Source organism: Nicotiana tabacum, chromosome 22 (genome assembly GCF_000715075.1).
Source record: "Nicotiana tabacum cultivar K326 chromosome 22, ASM71507v2, whole genome shotgun sequence".
Classification (NCBI taxonomy): domain Eukaryota; kingdom Viridiplantae; phylum Streptophyta; class Magnoliopsida; order Solanales; family Solanaceae; genus Nicotiana; species Nicotiana tabacum.
Window position 1 is genome coordinate 177,193,500 of NC_134101.1, and position 19,736 is coordinate 177,213,235.

The window sequence follows — 19,736 nt, forward strand, 5'->3', positions numbered from 1 at the left end:
TTCAACTGTATTTTAACATGAAACGAGTCTGAGAATAAACAAGAACAAAACTTTGTTTTCCTCAAAATTTTCTCTTCGGCGAGTTTGATACATGAAAACAGCCGATGTCACGCATAATTTGTAATTTTCAGACAAATCAACTATTCAAATCAATTGGTAATCTTGTGTTAGACACACGAAAGAAAATCATTTCTTCAGTGGATTAACCCAACAATCTCGAAAAGAAATACTTTACAAAAGATGCGAATTCAACAACATAGCAAGGACAGAGAGACATTTGATGTGCAATCTCATAATATTTGACATCATCAAGCTAGTACCATGAATAAATTGAGGTCAGCCAGGAACAAAAGCTCTCCAAGCAGTTACATTAATATAACTTACAGTTAACCAACATAAGAAGCAAAAAATGTAATTTAACCAACCTAAATTAATCCTAAGATCTACTCAATAAAAAGTCTGATCTTCTGAGCATTTACAGATCTATAATAACTTGCACAGATTGTCAGCAGTCAGCAGTCAGTAGCATCTGCCAAGGACATAAGAGTACCATAACATCTAAATAATAAAAGACAACAAAAGCCATGTCGTTTGGTAAAAGTTCGGAGTTCAAATAAATGAAGAGATAATAAATGATAAATGCTCCTTTGAGTTCTGGAGAAACCCGATACAACAACACTCAATTTGTTGTTCTACGGACACAATGGCGAAGCCAGAAATGTTTCCAAGGGTGTTCAAAATTGAAAGAACTAAAAAATAATTCTTGACAAAGGGTGTTCAATATGTATTTTATACATATAAAATCAATATTTTACTTATATACGCAGTGTAATTTTTCGTAATATTTCGGGTGGTCAACTTTAAAAGGTGGCTTGACCCTGTACAGACATATCTTCACAAGTATCTTGTTAAACTCTAGCTTGCCGAAACTCAACAAAGTGCTTGAGGAATATCAAATGTAAATATTTCTAATAAGTATGATGAGGTGCATTTGTATATATATGTAAATCCGCACTGGATCAATCAACTTCTCATTTGATGGTTCTTAATATACTAAGCTCAATAGTGGCTTAGAATCTTCTAATGCCCATTTGATATGCTCTAGTGTGGCTGGAACGGGAGAAGGTTGTCTTCAAAAAATTAGCAGTAGATTATACAAGCAGCATGCTGCTCAGTTCTAAGTGTCTTCTTGCTCCAAGAATAGGACAGGATTATTAGAGATGCTATATTCCAGTTCAGAGTACAATATCTTCTTGCCAGGTTATCAGGAATAGTGTCAAGGAGGAGATTCATGTTTTACCATTTGATTAAATACTTACTTTAGCAAAATGACATGCAACTTTTTGTACTACCCTCAGTATCCCTCAACCGTCTCTCTCTCACACACACATTCAGGTAAAACAATGTGGCTTTCCCCACATATCTCATGCTGATAGCAGCATGATCAGGTTTAATAAAATGGCCGTTTCCCTTACTTGCCACCAGGGTTATGAAATGATTAACTCCGAACAAGTGCATAGATAATTCGGAACTTAGATCTTCTGCGCTCAAGACCCTAATATACATATCATTACGAGCACATGCCAGCAGTATATCAGGAGGATATATAGAGACCGATTGATTTTTTTTTTCTTGTTAAGGTGTAAACCATCTTATTGATACTATTTCGAACAACGAAAAGATTAAGAACTAATAGTTATCCATCTAATTTTGATGGATAACATAACATAATTATCTATTATAGGTTTTCAATGAAGATGTGTGCAATGTTATGAAAAGCTAAAAGCTCTAAAAAGCGCTCCAGGTCGACTGGGGCTTTAAGTGTTAAATCCAACTAAAGTGCGGCCTTTTGTAAAGAAGGCGCAACTAAGGAAGAAAATAAAAATACATATGTACTTCAAGAAAAAAGAAACAAACTCACTCCTAATGTTTTCTTCAGCAACTAATACACTTATTTGCTGAAAATATTTGTTGTTTAGTACCGCTTAGTTCAAGATAGAACTCATGGGCATTGAGGTGCACGCCTTAGTGACTTGCCTACACTAAAGCACAACTTAAGCGAGGTGAAGCGCCCTCCTTCAGCTTTTCTGAGCTTCAGGGCTTAAGCGCACCTTAAATGAGCCTTTGACAACACTGGATGTGTATACCTCAACATTGGGCATTTAGTTGTCTCCCTTATAAATACTAACTTCAGAGCCAAAAGAGGAACCGTTGGTAACGGCAAAAGCCATGTATATCCAGGGTGTTAGGATAACTCATAAGTACTTTCTGCTTATTTATGCATTTGATGAATACCAAAAGTGCTTATAAGTTATAACCAAGTGTTTATAAGACAAAATAAATAAAAAGCCATAAGTTGGTTACACCCAACTTATGCTTTTCAGATTATAAGCACTTTTGATTTGTTCAAAAGTTTTATTATTTTTTGCACCCAAATGTGTGGCCTAGTGGTTAATAAAGTGGGTGAGAACCATGAGGTCTCAGGTTCAAATTTCAGTCAAGGCAAAAAATACTGGGTGAATTCTTCCCATCTATCCAAGGCTTAAGTTACCCGATACCTGTTGCTGGTGGAAGGAGGTAGGTATCTCGTGGAATTAGTAGAGGTACGCGCAAGCTGACCCGAACACCATGGTTAACCAAAATATATATATATATATATATATATATATATATATATATATATATATTTCTGAGATTTGCAGGTGGACATATTTTTATTAAAATAATTTAGTAATTCCTGAACAATTATAGCAAAACACCTAACCCACTCTCCATTCCATGTATCTCGTTTGCCTTTCTCCATGTAAACATACTTTTACATTTATATTTCTGACAACTTTAAAGGTATCCAAATGTAAAAGTGCTTATCAACATTTTTACAAATACATCAATAACGTTGTATCAGTTTTAGCACTCCCTATCCAAACATGTAACAACTTATTTACAAAATCAACTTTAGGAATTGTGCTTATCCCTTAATTTCAATCAGTTAAGCAAAAAGGGCTCATAAACAACAAACCAACCCCATCCATGGCAAATTTTCACATCCTTTCTACAAATCTTAATGAACATCGGATTCTGCCTCTCGTGGCATATCGGGCCAGTGGTTTCTTCTATCTCTCACTCTTGTACATGACAATTTGAGAATTAAGATGTCGCTGTACAATAGGTATACATGGCACTGCTTCAGCCACCTTTCACATGTCCACTATAATCTAAAGGTCACTGCGGAACACTTCCCTTACTCCAACTGATATTTGTGTCAATTTATATGAAGAAATATCATCTAACCTGACAGGTTGAAGGAGAAGAAAATCTTGGCAATCCAAAAGCAAATGGCATCAGGCAATTGCAGTCAGAATCAGCGACACAGTAAAAAAACTTAATTAAGAAATCACATTGTAAAAATATCTTCTCATCGTATCAAGGTTGAGGAGGTAGTGGGAGCTGTGGGTAAGATGAGTCGGGGCAAAGCGACAGGACAAGACGAGATTCCAGTAGAATTTTGGAGGTATGTGGGTAGAGCGGGCTTAGAATGGTTGACTGGGTTGTTTAATGTTATTTTCAAGACGAAGAGGATGTCAGATGAGTGGAGATGTAGTTTGATGATTCCGTTGTGTAAGAATAAAGGTGATATCCAGAATTGTAACGATTATAGGGGCATCAAGTTGTTAAGTCATACCATGAAAGTTTAGGAGAGGGTGGTGGAAGGGAGGGTGCGGAGGGCGGTATCTATTTCTGAAAATCAGTTCGGGTTCATGTCGGGACGTTCTATTACGGAAGCTATTCACCTTATAAGGAGGCTGGTGGAACAACACAGGGAGAGGAAGAGGGATTTGCACATGGTGTTTATTGATCTAGAAAAGGCATATGACAGGGTCCCTAGGGACGTTCTTTGGTGATGCTTGGAAGTGAAAGGGGTGCCGGTAGCATACATTGAATCGATAAAGGATATGCATGACAGAGCAGTGACTCCGAGCTTTTTCCGGTGATTATGGGGTTACACCAAGGATCGGCGCTTAGCCCATTCTTATTTGCTCTGACGATGGATGCCTTGACACATCATATTCAAGGGGAGGTGCCATGGTGTATGTTGTTCGTTGATGATATAGTTCTGATCGATGAGTCGCGTAGCAGTTTTAATGAGAGACTGGAGGTGTGGAGGCAGGCTCTGGAGTCCAAAGGTTTCAAGTTGAGTAGGACCAAGACGGAATATCTGGAGTGTAAGTTCAGCGGCGTGTCGGAGGAAGCGGATGGGGTGGTGAGGCTCGACTCACAAGTCATCCCCAAGAGAGAGAATTTCAAGTACCTAGGGTCTATTATCTAGGGAGATGGGGAGATTGACGGGGATGTCACGCACCGCATTGGGGTGGGGTGGATGAAATGACGGTTAGCATCTGGAGTCCTGTGTGACAAAAGGGTACCACCGAAACTCAAAGGTAAGTTCTACAGAGCGGTGGTTAGGCCGGCTATGTTATATGAGGCTGAGTGTTGGCCAGTTAAGAATTCACATATCTAGAAGATGAAGGTAGCCGAGATGAGGATATTGAAATGGATGTGCGGGCATACTAAACTGGATAAGATAAGGAATGAAGATATTCGGGAAAAGATGGGCGTTGCTCCAGTGGACGACAAGATGCGGGAAGCGAGGCTTAGGTGGTTTGGACACGTGCGGAGGAGAACCATAGATTCCCCGATTAGGAGGTGCGAACGGTTGGCTTTGCCAAGTACGAGAAGAGGTAGAGGGCGACCTAAGAAGAATTGGGGCGAGGTGATCAGGCAAGACATGGCGCGACTCCAGATTTCCGAGGACATGACTCTTGATAGGAACGTGCGGAGGTCGAGCATTAGGGTTGTAGGCTAGGGGATAGTTCATAGTTTTTCCCTCTTTGTACCGGGTAGTCTGATAGAGTTTTGCCTATGTCTGGTAGCGGTCTATGTTGTGTTCACACTATTTTATTGTTTTGCATATGATTGTATTATTGCACTCCCTTCACTTATTTGGTATATTTTAAGATATTATTATTACTTCTCTTGCTTCTTTTATTGTTACAAATCTCTTCTTTCGTTTCTTTTCTGAAATTATTACCTCTTCTGTTGCCGAGGGTCTCCCGAAAACAGCCTCTCTACCCTTCCAGGGTAGAGGTAAGGTCTGCGTACATCCTACCCTCCCCAGACCCCACTAATGGGATTTTACTGGGTATGTTGTTGTTGTTGTATCTTTCACGGTGTCCATAGATTTTAAATTACAACTAGACTTTTTTTCATTATCACCTCTGCTAGCAGCTTCCTTTTTCGAATATTCAATCACATGTTTCAGAAATTTTATTTCCATTTTCCACTATATACCCTACATTGCCTTAAATACTCATGCCAGGGACATGAGCTCACTTACTTCCCATTTTTGAATATCCTCCCCTTTTTTAAGGGAAGCTTTGGCGCAATGGTAAAAGTTGCCGCAGTGTGACTAGGAGGTCACGAGTCAAGCCGTGGAAACAGTCTCTTGTAAAAATGCAAGGTAAGGCTGCCAGACCTCCAGCCCTTCTTCCCCTCCCCACGCGCGCATAGCGGGTGCTCAGTGCACCGAACTACCCTTTTTTGCCTTGATAATCTCAGATATTCTGTTTCACTTTCCATTTTTCAACTATTTTCCCTACATTGCCTTAGATACTCATGCTAGGGACACGAGCAAACTTGCTTCCCATTCTTGAATATCTGCCTTTGCAAATTACAACATTTCTATTTCATTCACCATTTTTCAACTATATTTCCCACATTGCCTTGCATACTCGTGCCAGAGACACGTGCACACTTAAGAACTGCTCTTATGCGGGCATTGCTCAGTTGCATTAAATAGGCTATATGGTGAAGTTAAGATAAATGAATGGCAGTGGTGCTTTTTAATCAAATCTCTGCATGAACTTGCTCAATGGATTTAATAACAAACAGCTTGATTTAGTAGCAGATTAATACCAGATAATCAATTCCAGTAACACAGGTACATCAAAAGCGATCAAGTGACACGTCAGTATTTGAAATAGTTTCTCCCTTTTCTCGATGTCCATGCATTTCCAATTTCAACAATCAGTTTCATTTTCCATTTTCATCTATAATTTTGCTTGACTTCCAGTTTTTTATTAACATAAATCAGAATGTTCAGATATTCTGTTTTAGTTTCTTTACATTGCCTTCAATACACATGCCAGGAACAGGAAGGCACACTTGACAGTTGCTCATTGATGGGGCACTTTTCTTGCACTGATGGTTTTAAGGTGGAATTGAGAAAAACATGAAGGTTTTTGCTGCATAAAATTTGAGCATGAACTTGCTTGCTTAACAAATAGGTTGATTCAGGACCGGAGAAATGAATGCATACCTGATAACTAATGATATATCCAAGGGAGATACTAATTGTGCTCCTCAGAAGTTGTAGGTGATACATCTGTTGTTTGCTTTGCTTCAGACATCTCAACTTCGCATGCAGAAACATCTGGTGCATTTTCATTTTCCTTTCTTATCTGTTTGAGCGTATCTAATTGTATAGCTCGTAGCTCATATCTGATCAGCAAAATTAATTGAACTTTATCTTCTCTGGGTAAGAAGCACAAGCACAACAGCATTAGATAAGTTAGTACACGGAACTTACTTGGCAATATAACCCTTAACAAGTCCAAAATATATCGTCCAAAACTGGTGCTCCTTCAAATAACGTGGACATAATTTGAACCTCAGTTGTGAGAGTTCCTGAAGGAAGCAATCACGAAATAAATTTATGAAACCAAATTAACAGAGAAGCGGCCACAACTAAATGCCACTGATAAAGATGGTGCAGGTCTCTAAACCCAATATAGTCAAATCCACAGAAATAATATCTTTTTATCTTCTGAAAATGCATGAACCAAAAGTAAGCTCACAGTAGAAAACTAATCTACCCAGAGAAGAATTAATGTACTGGTGTGTAACAGGAAGTAGGAAAAGAATGGATGCGAGCTGATGAAACTAACACATGTCTCTCAGATATAGCCATCAACCAATATGAACAGGCATATAATAATCAGACTCCACACAGGATACTGCTTAGGGGAAGGACTGCAGGATCACCAGTACTACGCGACAAAAAGACAGAAAAAAAGTTACTAATCTTCTTTTTCTTCATACGTTGGTTCTTAATGTGAACACATAGTTGTCAACTTCACATGTCACTAGTTTATCAAGTTGTGAAATGCTGCTAGCCTAGTAGATTGGTGTTAGGATCTTCTGGGGAGATGACTGAAAATCCCGACTACATCAACCGATCTAAGAAAGAAGGTGTGATAAGGCCAAAATACATGCTCGGTGTTAAGAGCTGGACATTGGGCTTAACTCAACCCCAAAACTTAACTCGGGTGGTGAGGAATGCCTAAAACCACGTAAAGAGACTATACCTATAAACTTAACCAAAGTGAGAGTCTAATACCCCTTGGCACACTCAGGAATGGACATCTGAAGGGTGTAATGACGTAACATAGCTGGCCTAACATTGGGTATCCCCACATCAGGTACAGGTCTGGTCTGACATCACGTTAAGAAATGGACATCAGGCCTAATGTAACTTCAAAAGCTATCTCAACTGATTAATATTGTCCAAAACCATAGAAAGAGAGAACTCCTCATACACCTAACCCTTTCACTTGGAAAATTGGGGCTTTTGACCTACTAAAATTATTTGTAGTCTGCATCCACTACCTAGTAAATTTCTAGATCCCAAAGAAAATTGACATAATGCAAGTGTAAAAACCCGGCATGAGATATTTAGTCCAGTCACTGTAGCAAGCAAAATAAACTGATACCAGGTCAAGGTTCTTTGTATTGTCTCATGCTACACTATAAAAACTAAACCATTTTTTTTAATAAGGTAACAAACAAAAGTAAACAATTTTCATAACTGAATACTCTTTTATTTCCCTTTCACGTGCTGATCTTCCTTTTTGGTCGGTTCCAAAAAGATCGACACATTTTTATGTTTCTTTTTAACATTGTCATTTTACTCTTAATGATGTACTTATAGGTGTTGGCATGACATGTTAGGAGCCCAACATGATACTAGGAGTACTTTGGTGTGTTGAATACATTCAGTTAGGGTAACAACTTACCTGCACCGGGGGTCTTTATGCCAAATCAATAGGTGTATGACATGTGTTTGTAAATAGACTCATCTCACTCAATCATGGTTAGTTAATACATGTTTCACATATTAAAATCACTTAACCATGGTAAATTTGTAGAGTTTGGTGTAAACACCCGATGAGGTTTTACCTTTAGTTAATGTACCAATTACCAGAAGTCTTCCTTTCCTTTCCAGTCAAATATTGTCAAATATTGTCATATATATATATATATATATATATATATATATATATATATATATATATATATATTTATAAAATGACATGTAACTGATGACAAAAGTTCGATTATTTCCCTCTAGGCAGGACGGACTGGGGCCTCAGAAGCCTTTCACTAACTATGTTTATTATTTTTACTCTTGTTTGCAAGGGCGTACGCAGGATTTTTCTTAAGTGGTGTCGGCATTAAAGAAGTAAACAATTAAATAAATCACTATAACAATACAAATTAAAAGAACAAAATTTGAATCCAATTAAAGAAAAAACAAATCCTAGTATATTACTACAACTCTCCTCGACAAGCTTTTATAATTTGGAATGTATTCATAATATCCTTATCAGAAATAATACATAATACTTTTTTTATATAAAACACTAAATAATCACTTAAAAGTCTTATGATTATTTGACTTTGCAAATGGTTTTGACCAACTTCATCGCCCAAGAAAAAAATGATAGAAAAAAAATAGTAAGACAACTTACGATGGAACTAAGTTAAGGGAAATATTTATTGTTGGTAAAAGTAGTGTCCTTTTAAATTAAGTACAAGTACTTTTTTTAAAATATCAATAATTTACACATATTTAATGAGTTTGTCCTAGGTGCATCCGCCCCTGCTTGTTTGTAGAAGGAGTTTGTCCACATCAACTTAATTCTTGGTTCTAGTCCTCCAAACGATTTTTTTTTTTTGATATGGTAGTCCTCCAAATCACTTAGAACCTAGAATAATGCACTAGCAGGTAAATGTATGCATGTGTGTGTATTTACATTGAATTGCATATTTACATAGTCAGGCATAAGTGCCTCTTGATATCAACCAGTAATTACGAATTCGAAAAGTTAGTTGAACCAAGAGAGTCAATTCAACAAGCTCAAAGGATGAAACATATAGACAAGTAATACGACATGTAGTTTTACAAGTCCACAGGAGGCGTAGCAAAGGAAAAACCTGGACTTTAACTCATGAGCAGTGTTATCAAAAGCGAAATGTGCAAAAAAGCTCTAAGGTCAGTTGGGCTTTAAGCGCAAAGCGCAAAATAAAACATGGGCTTTAATGAAAAAAGGCACAAATGGAGAAAAACAACAAATATGTATGTGTAGTCCAAGACTAATATCTATAAGTATAAATACCAAATATATGGACAAAGAAATTGAAGAAAATTTACGATAAAGTGAAATATCAATTGTTTAGTGTCGCCTCTTCATATTATATTAATTGTTAAGGAAAAACATGCCTAGAGCCTTGTTGACAATCCTGAAGCGCACGCTAAGCGAGGCGAAGTGCTTAGCATGTTTTGAGCCTCGCTTCAGGGCTTAAGCGCGCTTTAACCGCGCCTTTGATAACATTGCACATGAGATTAGATGCATTTCCTGTATGAGTTATCTGTGACTTATTTCCTGTTGGAACCTGTACTCTGCTTCCTTTTTTATCTTCTATGCATCTAATTTATTATCCAATCACAAGCAACTGGATTACAACATTCAAAATATATCTTTCTTTAACACAGCTTGTAAGAACCTAAAGGGAAGAGAAAGTAAAAGAGTTGGAGAGAAGGAAAGACCTTGAGTTTGGAAAGAACAAGCAAAGCATGACGTTGTTGCCAATCAGATAGATCTTTCCGTACATTATCTCCACCACCGTCGTTGTTAACATCCTCCTCATCTAACAACCAAAACCTTTTACAATATTCAGACATAACATACAAGGGCATGTAAGCTAAATATGTTAATCTCCACATAAGGAAAATGTCAATAAATACTTATCAATTCTAAACTACTATGACCATATCAATCCTTTATATAATACCCAATTTCATTAAAAAGAACGGAAAACCAAAAAAATAGAAAAAAGAAGAAGGAACCTGGGAGAGAGAAGTTGCGAAAGGTATCAATGGAGAAGGATTTGATAAAATCGAGTAATTGGTCAGTGACGCCGTAGAGTAGTTCGTCCTCCTTAAAGTAAGGTTGAGCAGTAACGGTGGTGGTGGTCGTAGTAGTAGTTCTAGATAGACTTCGCCGGAACCATGAATACACATCCATGAATCAAAATCACAATCGCAATCCCACCTTCTTCCCTTGCTGAAAATTCTTTGTTTCTAAATTCAAATTTTGGAAGATGAGATCCTCAAGAAAAAACTGAGAAATAGAATAGAAGAATCCTAAATTGTTAGAGGAGGTTTTCAGTCAGCTACTCATATAGTCCACAAATTTGGAAGTATGTCAATTTTCATCTTTAATAATGAGATCTTAAATAAAAGTGTGCCTACCGTTTTTGGGTCTAAAGTAATCGGCCTCCAATAGTCCAGTTTTATTAAAAAAAAATTACAAGAAAATACACATGACTTCGGGTCATAATAAAAAATGACCTATATTTTTAAGTTTACCCTACCTAACCTATATTGTACATATTTTGAAAGCACTGACAAATTCAAAATCTGTGTTCTTACAGTTATTGCTTCTAAAAGCTATGGAGTTAAATATGTATTCTCACAACCATTATTTTCACTCTCTCTTCTTCTCAAATCTTCTACATATGCTTCAAGGGGCTGAATATTTTCTGCTTCTCCCCCTGTGACACCTGGTTGCAATGTAAGAAAATTAAAAAGTAAAAATACATCATTGAAGGCCATTCAAAGCTTTGCTTTTGAAAATATGATTTTTTGAGTTTGTTAGCTGTTTGGATTGGGTGTTGTTCCAATTGATTGCAAATATCGAGTTCAAGATTTAAATTTGAAGTAATTTGGAGTAGATTTAAGCAAGATTTGAGTTAAATTTCAGAAAAAACGCAAGGAAGAAGACGAAGTCAGTTTTTTTGTATAATTTTGTGTAATCTTGTATAATAGTGTATATGAGTGTATAAACACATCTTATACACTATTATACACTTTTATACACCTTTATACAAACGTTTGTAGACGAACTTCTTCCACGATTTTCAGTTACAATTCTTGTTCAAAACCAGTCCAAATCTCCATTAAATGACTTCAAATTTTATATACAATCTCCTTATATTATTTCTAACAAGTTTAAATAATATCCACTCCAAAATTCTCACGAAACCAAATTTGAAATTTAAACCCACATATTTAAGCTTGTTAAAAATTTAATTTTCACTACCCAAGTGGATTTGGTTTGTTGAACTAATATTTGAGTCACAGTTACTGATTCGAAAGTTAACTTAAAAATTTGAGCAATCTTTTTTAAAAATTAAATAGCAATTTCGAGAATCTATTGGAGTTGATTGTTGATTATTAGCCTATTATTTTTAGGCTAGTTTGTTGTAAATTGAAATATAGGCTATAAAATTAAAAAGTAAGGAGACGAATTGTTGTTATGTGAAATTTTCCCAATTTTGGTCAGGCAGGATCTTTCGGAATCTGAGATTGGTCTATTTTTGCCCTTTGTTATATGATGTTGCAGAAATAGGAGTAACCAATTAAGTTTATCAATCACGAATGCTTTTTGTCTAGTCTTAACAAATTTCTAATAAAATTCATTAGGCATAATACATAAATAGGCCCTCAAACTTGGCCTTAGTTGGCAAGTATGCCTTCTAATTTTGGGTGCACACAAGTAGGCACCTCAACTTGAATAAAGTTGACCACGTAAACACAAAATATTAATGTGGCACTGATGTAGCACATAAAATTTGTAGGTATCTAGATGATCATTTTGTAAGTTGGAGCGTTCAACTGACAAAGTGGAGACAAGTTGATGTGTCTACTTGTGCACACCCAAAATTAGGGGACATATTTGCCAACTGAGGCTAAGTTTGATGGCCTGTTTATGTAAACATCAACTATAAAATTAAAGGCCATAAGAGGTGCATTCGCTATAGTAGTTATGATCACGAGCAATGGTGGAACAACTCCTTACTAAGGTTTATTAAGGTAAAATTAATTCTTGCTATTGTCTGATGTAGTTTCTCATTGCAATTGAATAATGTTGAGCTGAGCACGTGTATGTTTTGATAATGTAACGATCCAGCCAGTCATTTTGAGAATTAATACCCCGATCCCCTATTAACTGCTTTCCCTATGTCTTTTTCTGCTATTGTGATTTGCCAGGATGATTCATTTTGAGTTTCGAAGTATTTTGGGACACTTAATCTCTAAATGAGAGTTTAAGTCTTAGAATTTGGACTCATAGTCGGAACAGTGTGAAGATGGCTCCGGAATGGAATTTCGTCGATTTTGTTAGCTCTGTTGGGTGATTTTGGGCTTAGGGGCGTGTCTGGATTGTGTTTTTGAGGTATGTAGCTCATTTAGGCTTGAAATGGCGAAAGTTGAATTTTTGGAGTTTCAGGCCCATAGTGAAATTTTTGATATTGGGGTCAGAATCCGATTACGGAAGTTGGAGTAGGTTCGTAGTGTTAATATGACTTGTGTGCAAAATTTGGGGCAATCGCACATGATTTGGTCGATTTCGGCATCGGTTGTAGAATTTTGAAATTTCAAGTTTAGTAAATTTGGATTGGAGGGTGATTCGTGATTTTAGCGTTGTTTGATGTGATTTGAGGGCTCGACTCAGTTCGTATGGCATTTTAGGATAGGTTGGTATGTTTGGTTGAGGTCCTGGGGGCCTCGGGTGAGTTTCGGGTGCTTAACAGATTGGTTTGAGACTTATGCAAATGGTTGAAGTTGTTGCACCTGGTATTTTTGTACCTGCGCATTTTGGATCGCAGGTGCGGAGCCTCGAATGTGGATTTGGGCCTTGTCAGCTGGGATCGTAGGTGCGACTGGGGGACTGTAGGAGCGGGCTCGCAGATGCGGCCCCAACCCAGTTAAGTGGATTTTATACCTGCGATGGTTCTTCTGCAGGTGCGGGACCGCAAGTGTGGTCCTGGGAGCGCAGAAGCGGGAATCGCTAGGCAGAAAAGGAAATTTTGAGGGTTTGAAATTTCATATCACAAAATTCAATTTGGAGCTCAGTGGAAGGCGATTTTTCGAGGGGTTTTGAAGGAGAGCTATTGGTTAACTAATCCTAACTCGATTTTGATCATATTACATTAATCTATTGTTGTATTCTTCTATCTAATTAAAGAATTTGAGGGTGGAAGTTTGGAAAATAGGGGAAAAGTTCCCCAAATAAAAATCTGAAGTTTGAGTGGGAATTAGGCGTCGGTTTTGGATGATTTTTGTATGAGTGAACTCGTGAGTGAAGGAGTGTTCATAATTTGTGACTTTTACCCTATTCCGAGACGTGGGCCCGAGGAGAATTTTTGGGCGTTTTTCTATTTTCTTGCATTAGCTTTGAATTTATTAGCTAAATTAGTTGCTTGTAGCTACATTTATGTTACATAATTGATCTGATTAGATTTGGGCCACTCGGAGTTGGATACTCGTGGCAAGAGCGCGATTTCGGATTGATTCGAGCTTGGTTCGAGGTAAGTGGCTTACCTAAACTTGTATGGGAGAACTCCCCTTAGGTTTTGGTACTGTTTGATATATGAATGTCGTGTACGTGAGGTGACGAGTGCGTAGTCGGGCTATTTGTTAAAAAAAACCCCGTTTTCATTAAGCAAATATCTGTTTCTCCTTTAATTGAGCAATACTAGTATATGTAACTATCCTGTTTAGCCTAGGAAAGCATGCCTTAACGGTCTTAACTGCCTACTTGAACTCTGTACAACATGTTTAGTGCAAAATTACCTGTCTTTTTTATATGAATTTAATCTAAACTATAGAATTCCTTATTGAAATAGTTGTTTATATTGATTGAGCTATATATTTATGTTTGGAACTACGGGACGGTATCCCGGGAGATCCCCCTGTATTGAATATTTACTTTGGGACTACGGAACGGTATTCCGGGAGATCCCCCTGCACATTTACGTTTGGGACTACGGGACAGTATCCCGGAGATCCCCTGCACATTTATGTTTGGGACTACGAGATGGTATCCCAGGAGATCCCTTGTTACTATCTCTATGTACTGAGTTGTTTTTCTGAAAATTTCATTTTTGTTGACTGTTAGTATTTATCCTTACTATAATATTTCATACTATTTTATCTTATTATACATATATACTAGTAGGGACCTGACCTGATCTCGTCACTACTCGACCGTGGTTAGTCTTGGCATTTACTGGGTACCGCTGTGGTGTACTCATGCCCTTTCCTACATATATTTTTTGTGTGCAGATCCAGGTACCTCTTCCCAGCCATATTTCCAGTGAGGCAAGGTGATCTTAGAGACTTCGAGGTATATCTGTCGCGTTCGCAGACCTAGAAGTCCCTCTCTACTCTTCCTTAAGTTAAAGACTTCTTGTCATTTCTTCGTTGATACTTTTTTGGAGTTTAGAAGCACTATTTACTTCTGTAGCTTGTGACATGATATTTCGGGTTTTGGGAGCATCTATGTTTAGTTCGAGAGTGTTTATTGTATATGCCGAGCGACATCTAAACTTCTTAATTAAATTTATTTGTTAAATTGTTAGTTTTCATGTTTTCGCTTCTTTTCCGCAAAATATTAGGCTTACCTAGTCGTATAGACTAGGTGCCGTCATGACGGTTCACGAAGGAAGAACTTAGATCATGACAGATGATTAACTAATCGGAATCAATTGCATTGAAAGAATTAGATTTCACGGACAGGATACTAGGCTATTGGACTAAGTGTGTAGATATAATATGCTAATGATGAAAGAATCATGTTCGTAGCAGACTAGTGCAGAATGCTGATCGAACACGAAATAGACAAAATGTATGCAAGTTGGATTTCTTAAGAAGACTTGTTCGTGTGCTACAAGCAAATAGGAATTTGTGTTCAAAAAGGATTTATGTAAATACTTGCATTAAAGGAAAATGTTGAAAAGTTGGAAACAAATAAGGAAACCAAATCAAAATTGGAGAGGTTTTCCTTAATTAAAATATTCTAGGTTTTGGAACATTAATTCAATAAGAATCTTAGACAACCTCACACCTATATAAAGAAACCCACTACTGTCGTTCAAGGTCAACATTAATCGCACAAATTAAGCATATTACGTTTGAGGATAACAATTTCGACAAGAAAGTGTTTTCAAGAATTCAAGCTACTCAACAAAAAAATCAGGTCCTGAAGACAAAGTTATTAAAGTTCTCTAATTGTTTAGGGTTGAAACAATTATGTTAAGTTTGTAATATTTTTGCTTTTGAGAAGTGTAATCATATGTTAGCACAAAAACTTTGAGTAGACTAGAGATAGTTTGGGATGGAGTAGCTACAATTGAGTTGATTGTAGGGGAAGGGTACTAGAGTTATTTTTCTAGGTTATAAAGTTGTAACCTAAAATCGCTTTTTGAAGTTAGTGAAGTTTTGGAGGCAAATCATATTGGGGGTAGGTCGTGATTTTTACTCCCTTGAGCAAGGAGGTTTTCCACATAAAATTTATTGTGTTATTTAACTTCACACTTTACTTTCTATTTGTGCACGCTAATTAAGTTCAAAGAACCAGGTTCATTAAAGTTGTGAAAATCGGGCAGAACACAATTCACCCTTCTTCTCGTATTTGAGTGAACTCTAAAATAACAATTGACATTAGATCAGGTTCTTTCATAAGAGGCTAACACCTTGAACGAACCAGACGCTCAAGAAGGACAATCAACCGTTAAGATTCCATTGTTTAATAGATAATACTATGATTAGTGGATAGAGAGGATGCACAACTTTCTAGAAGGAGAAGATTTAGATCTTTGGGATATTATTGAAAAATTTCCTAAGATTCCTATGGTAGCGATGACAAAGGTGTCCCTATTGGACCAAAGTGAAGAGATAATTATTCTGAAGAAGATGTCAAGTGTGTTCAAAAGAATGCGAAAGTCAAAAAGATCTTGATCTGTGGCATTGGAGCACATGAGTGCAATAGATTCTCAACATACAGAGATGCAAAGTCTGTATGGGATGCCTTATAGTGTGCACAAAAAGGCACGTCTCAAATCAAACAATTAAATATTGACATGCTAAATAGGCATTATGAATTGTTCAAGATGAAAGAGGGGGCAACTATTCTGGAGATGCATACAAGGCTTACATAGATCATTAATGAGTTGATATATCTTGAAGAAGTAATCTTCAGAGATAAAATTTTGAGAAAATATTGAGCATACTGCTACCCCCATGGGATAGTAAAGTCAATGCAATTACTGAAGTTAGAAACTAAATACAATAACTCTTGATGATCTTATTGGTAAAAAGAGACCTAAGAGTTAAAGTTGAATCAAGATTGTCTAGATCGTCAGGCTGTTGAACCCCGCAAGACTAAGAACCTAGTTCTTAAGACTACTCATAAGCTGAATATTAAAAAAGATGATATGACACTGCTTACTCGATATTTCCAGCGTTCAATAAAAAAGGTGGATTTTTTAAGAAAGGTAGCTCATCCAAACCTAATTCTCCTGAAAAAAGTAATAATAATGAATGCAACAAGTGTGGAAAAAAATTATTTTATTAAGGATTGTCCACCATGGGAGAATAAATATAAAAAGAATAATCCGGACAAAGTGAGACAATATAAAAAAGACTGAGTTTCTGAAAACAGATTGACACATAAGGCTACAGACAAACTTGTGAAAAGGACTATGACTGGAATGCAAACATCCCACTGATGAGTCCGATGATGATAGGAGAGTGATGAAGAAGATTAGTCTTTGATGGCCAAAGATGACATAGATTCAGAACATGAAGATCTTTTTGCATTAATTGCAAATTCAGACTCTGATATGGATAGTGAAAACGAACATGAGGTACGCTTTTATGACATTAAAAACAAGCTTCACACTTAATCTTTGTCTAATATCTTAATTAATGTATATCAAAAGATCTCTACTGAAAAGTACCAACTAATGAATGATTATGAATCACTTAGATTTGAAAACAAAGATCTAGAAGTATGTGAGGAGAACCTGAGAATTTTCAGTGATGATCTAAAGATCATGTTCTTATATTAGAAGATAAAAATGCAACCTTGGAAACTGAAAATAATAAATGATTGGATCCTCACTTTAAAAGAAAAGAACTAGCTGCTAATATTCAAGAGAAACTAGAGGGTAAATTGAATAAGGTTAAAACTGATTTCCTAGTAGAATGTGAGAAGGCTAGAGTGATTCAAGAAAACTTGAACTAAAATAAGTATAAACTAAAAAGAAATTTCAAGTGGACCAAGTCTTCTGAAATAATGTTTAACATGCTTGAGGATTAAAGTATCATCAAGAAAGGTCTAGGATATACAAAGGTCAAAACTTCGTACAATCCCCATAGCAAATATATTGATATTCTTGATAATCGCTTGTGTACACACTATGATAATAATGGTCACTTCAAGGAATAATGCATGGCTAGGATTAAGTCCAACCAGAAAAATATGTACATATGTTGAAAAAAGAAAAATTGAGAAACTTGGTGCTTCACTAAAAGTGCAAAACTTTCAGGTTGGGTTAAAAAGAATACGATTCATCCTTTCACTCAAAAAAAGCACCCAAACTTGTCTGGGTTCCTAAAGCTAACCGCTAAATTCTTTTGTAGGCTAAGGTGAGAGAAAATAAAAATTTGTGGTATGTTGTTAGTGTTTTCTCCCACCACATGACTAGAAAAAGAAATAAATTTCCTCACTGAAAGCCTACCAAGGATGAAGTATGGGTTTTGATAATAGTAAGAAAGGGAATATCATTAACATAGGTAAAGTCGGTAAGTCCTACTCTCATCCAATTAATAATTATATTATGTTAAAGGATTAAAGCACACCTTGCTGAGTATGTTCTAAATATTTGATAAAGGGAACCAAGTTCTTTTCACTTTTAAAGATTGTATGGCAACAAATAAAAACTCAAGATATCTAATTCTCAAGAGAAAAAGACACAAAAATATTACAAAGATGCTATTAAGTCTTTACCTGAAAATGAAGTGACATATCTTAATGCACTTAATAATGATTCATTTGTGACATAAAAGGCTAGAAAGGTATACATGTAATCTTTGATGAAACTAGCCACTTGGATGAGAAAGGTACACATGCTGCTGATGATGGAGAATTTGGACTCACACAGATATATGATGGCCAATCAAATCAAGAACTTTCAAGGGTGTTACACAACAAACACAAGAACCTGGTCCGCTGGAATCTGAGCACAATGTACAATAAGCAGGGAAAATAAATCAGAAAATAATGTAGAAGTCAATGGACTTGGTCCCACAACAAAACATGAAGGAAATAATGGCACTAATGGTTTTAGGTCTTGGAAGCATCAGAACTCTTTTTTACTCACAAATGTTCTCACACCATTTGATTCTAGAATAGTGACAAGATAAAAGTTCACAAGTATGAGTGCCTTCACTACCTACCTATCATATGAGTGCCTTCAAAACCTATATATCTATGATTGAAACAAAGAACATAAAAGAGGCACTTAATGTCACGACCCAAACCGATGGGTCGCGACGGGTGCTCGAATCCTACATATCGAACATCCTTAAGCATGCGTTTAAGATATAAACATGAATAACATACGTGAGGAAAACCTATCCAAAATACATACGTACATATACATGCAAAATATAGTGGGCGAGCCGGCAAGGCTGCTATAGACAACTATATACCCAAAACTGAAAGCCGATAAGGCCACATGCTATCCAACTATACATAACAGTTTACAGACCTCTAATAGAAAATACAACTGTGCAAGGACGGGACTGGGCCACGTCATACCCATATATATATACAAGCATATCGTACCAAATCAAAAGTAGCTCCAGATCAAGTGGAGCACGCCAACTCTCGTTGATCGAGGATCCTAAGTAGGGGGACTGTCAGCTTGCCTACCTGCACCTACGGGCATGAAACGCAGGCCCCGAAAAATAAGGCGTCAGTACGAATAATGTACTTAGTATGTAAGGCATGAAAATCAGTACATAAGAGACATAGATGAAACATGGAATAAGGAATTCTACGTGTAAGCCTAAATAACTTTGCAAATCCTGAAATCGTTATAATATCACGCACGTGCGTGTAAATTTCGTGTCATGCATAGGTATAGGTGTACATAATATCATCAAGCCTATGAGGATATCCCATCATATCATCTCGGTCATTGTGGGCAAAATCATCAACAACATATACCAACTGATCAGGTGGTGCGTATATAATGCCGTAACCTTTTTCCATATCTCATATACATATATATACATATAAATATGCGTATATAACACCATCTGGTCAAGTATCAATGTACATGTATAAATGAATGAAATGCATGAAAATATGTTAATAATATCAACATTCCTTTCGGGTGAACTTTATCAACTGCGTATTATTCTGAGACTCATGAACAGAAGATATAATATTATGTCACATGGTGAATCAAGAACATAGAGAACC

General features: G+C 36.6%; 1 protein-coding gene across 4 annotated transcripts; it reads right to left on the reverse strand.

Moving 5' to 3' along the window:
- Positions 1-205: 205 nt before the first annotated feature.
- Positions 206-10,612, reverse strand: LOC107792097 (uncharacterized). Of its 4 annotated transcripts, none has more exons than XM_016614294.2 (5): positions 10,247-10,612; positions 9,947-10,047; positions 6,647-6,744; positions 6,377-6,558; positions 206-529 (listed from the first exon to the last, which is right to left on the reverse strand). In XM_016614294.2, the coding sequence occupies exons 1-4, from the start codon at positions 10,422-10,424 to the stop codon at positions 6,408-6,410; spliced, it is 528 nt and encodes a 175-aa protein (XP_016469780.1). In that variant the 5' UTR covers positions 10,425-10,612; the 3' UTR covers positions 206-529; positions 6,377-6,407. The 4 variants fall into 4 exon arrangements, with proteins under 4 accessions (XP_016469780.1, XP_016469785.1, XP_016469774.1 ...); XM_016614299.2 differs by having other exon boundaries at positions 206-6,302; XM_075243951.1 differs by lacking the exon at positions 206-529 and adding an exon at positions 2,846-3,316.
- Positions 10,613-19,736: the final 9,124 nt, after the last annotated feature.

What these genes read in the sequence shown, in the direction of transcription:
- LOC107792097 (XM_016614294.2), bottom strand. Translation starts at nt 10,424, where the DNA reads ATGGATGTGTATTCATGGTTCCGGCGAAGTCTATCTAGAACTACTACT. An exon ending in TCGCAACTTCTCTCTCCCAG is followed by an intron (nt 10,048 to 10,246) that starts GTTCCTTCTTCT and finishes TTTGGTTGTTAG; the next exon opens with ATGAGGAGGATGTTAACAAC. An exon ending in TTGTTCTTTCCAAACTCAAG is followed by an intron (nt 6,745 to 9,946) that starts GTCTTTCCTTCT and finishes TGCTTCCTTCAG; the next exon opens with GAACTCTCACAACTGAGGTT.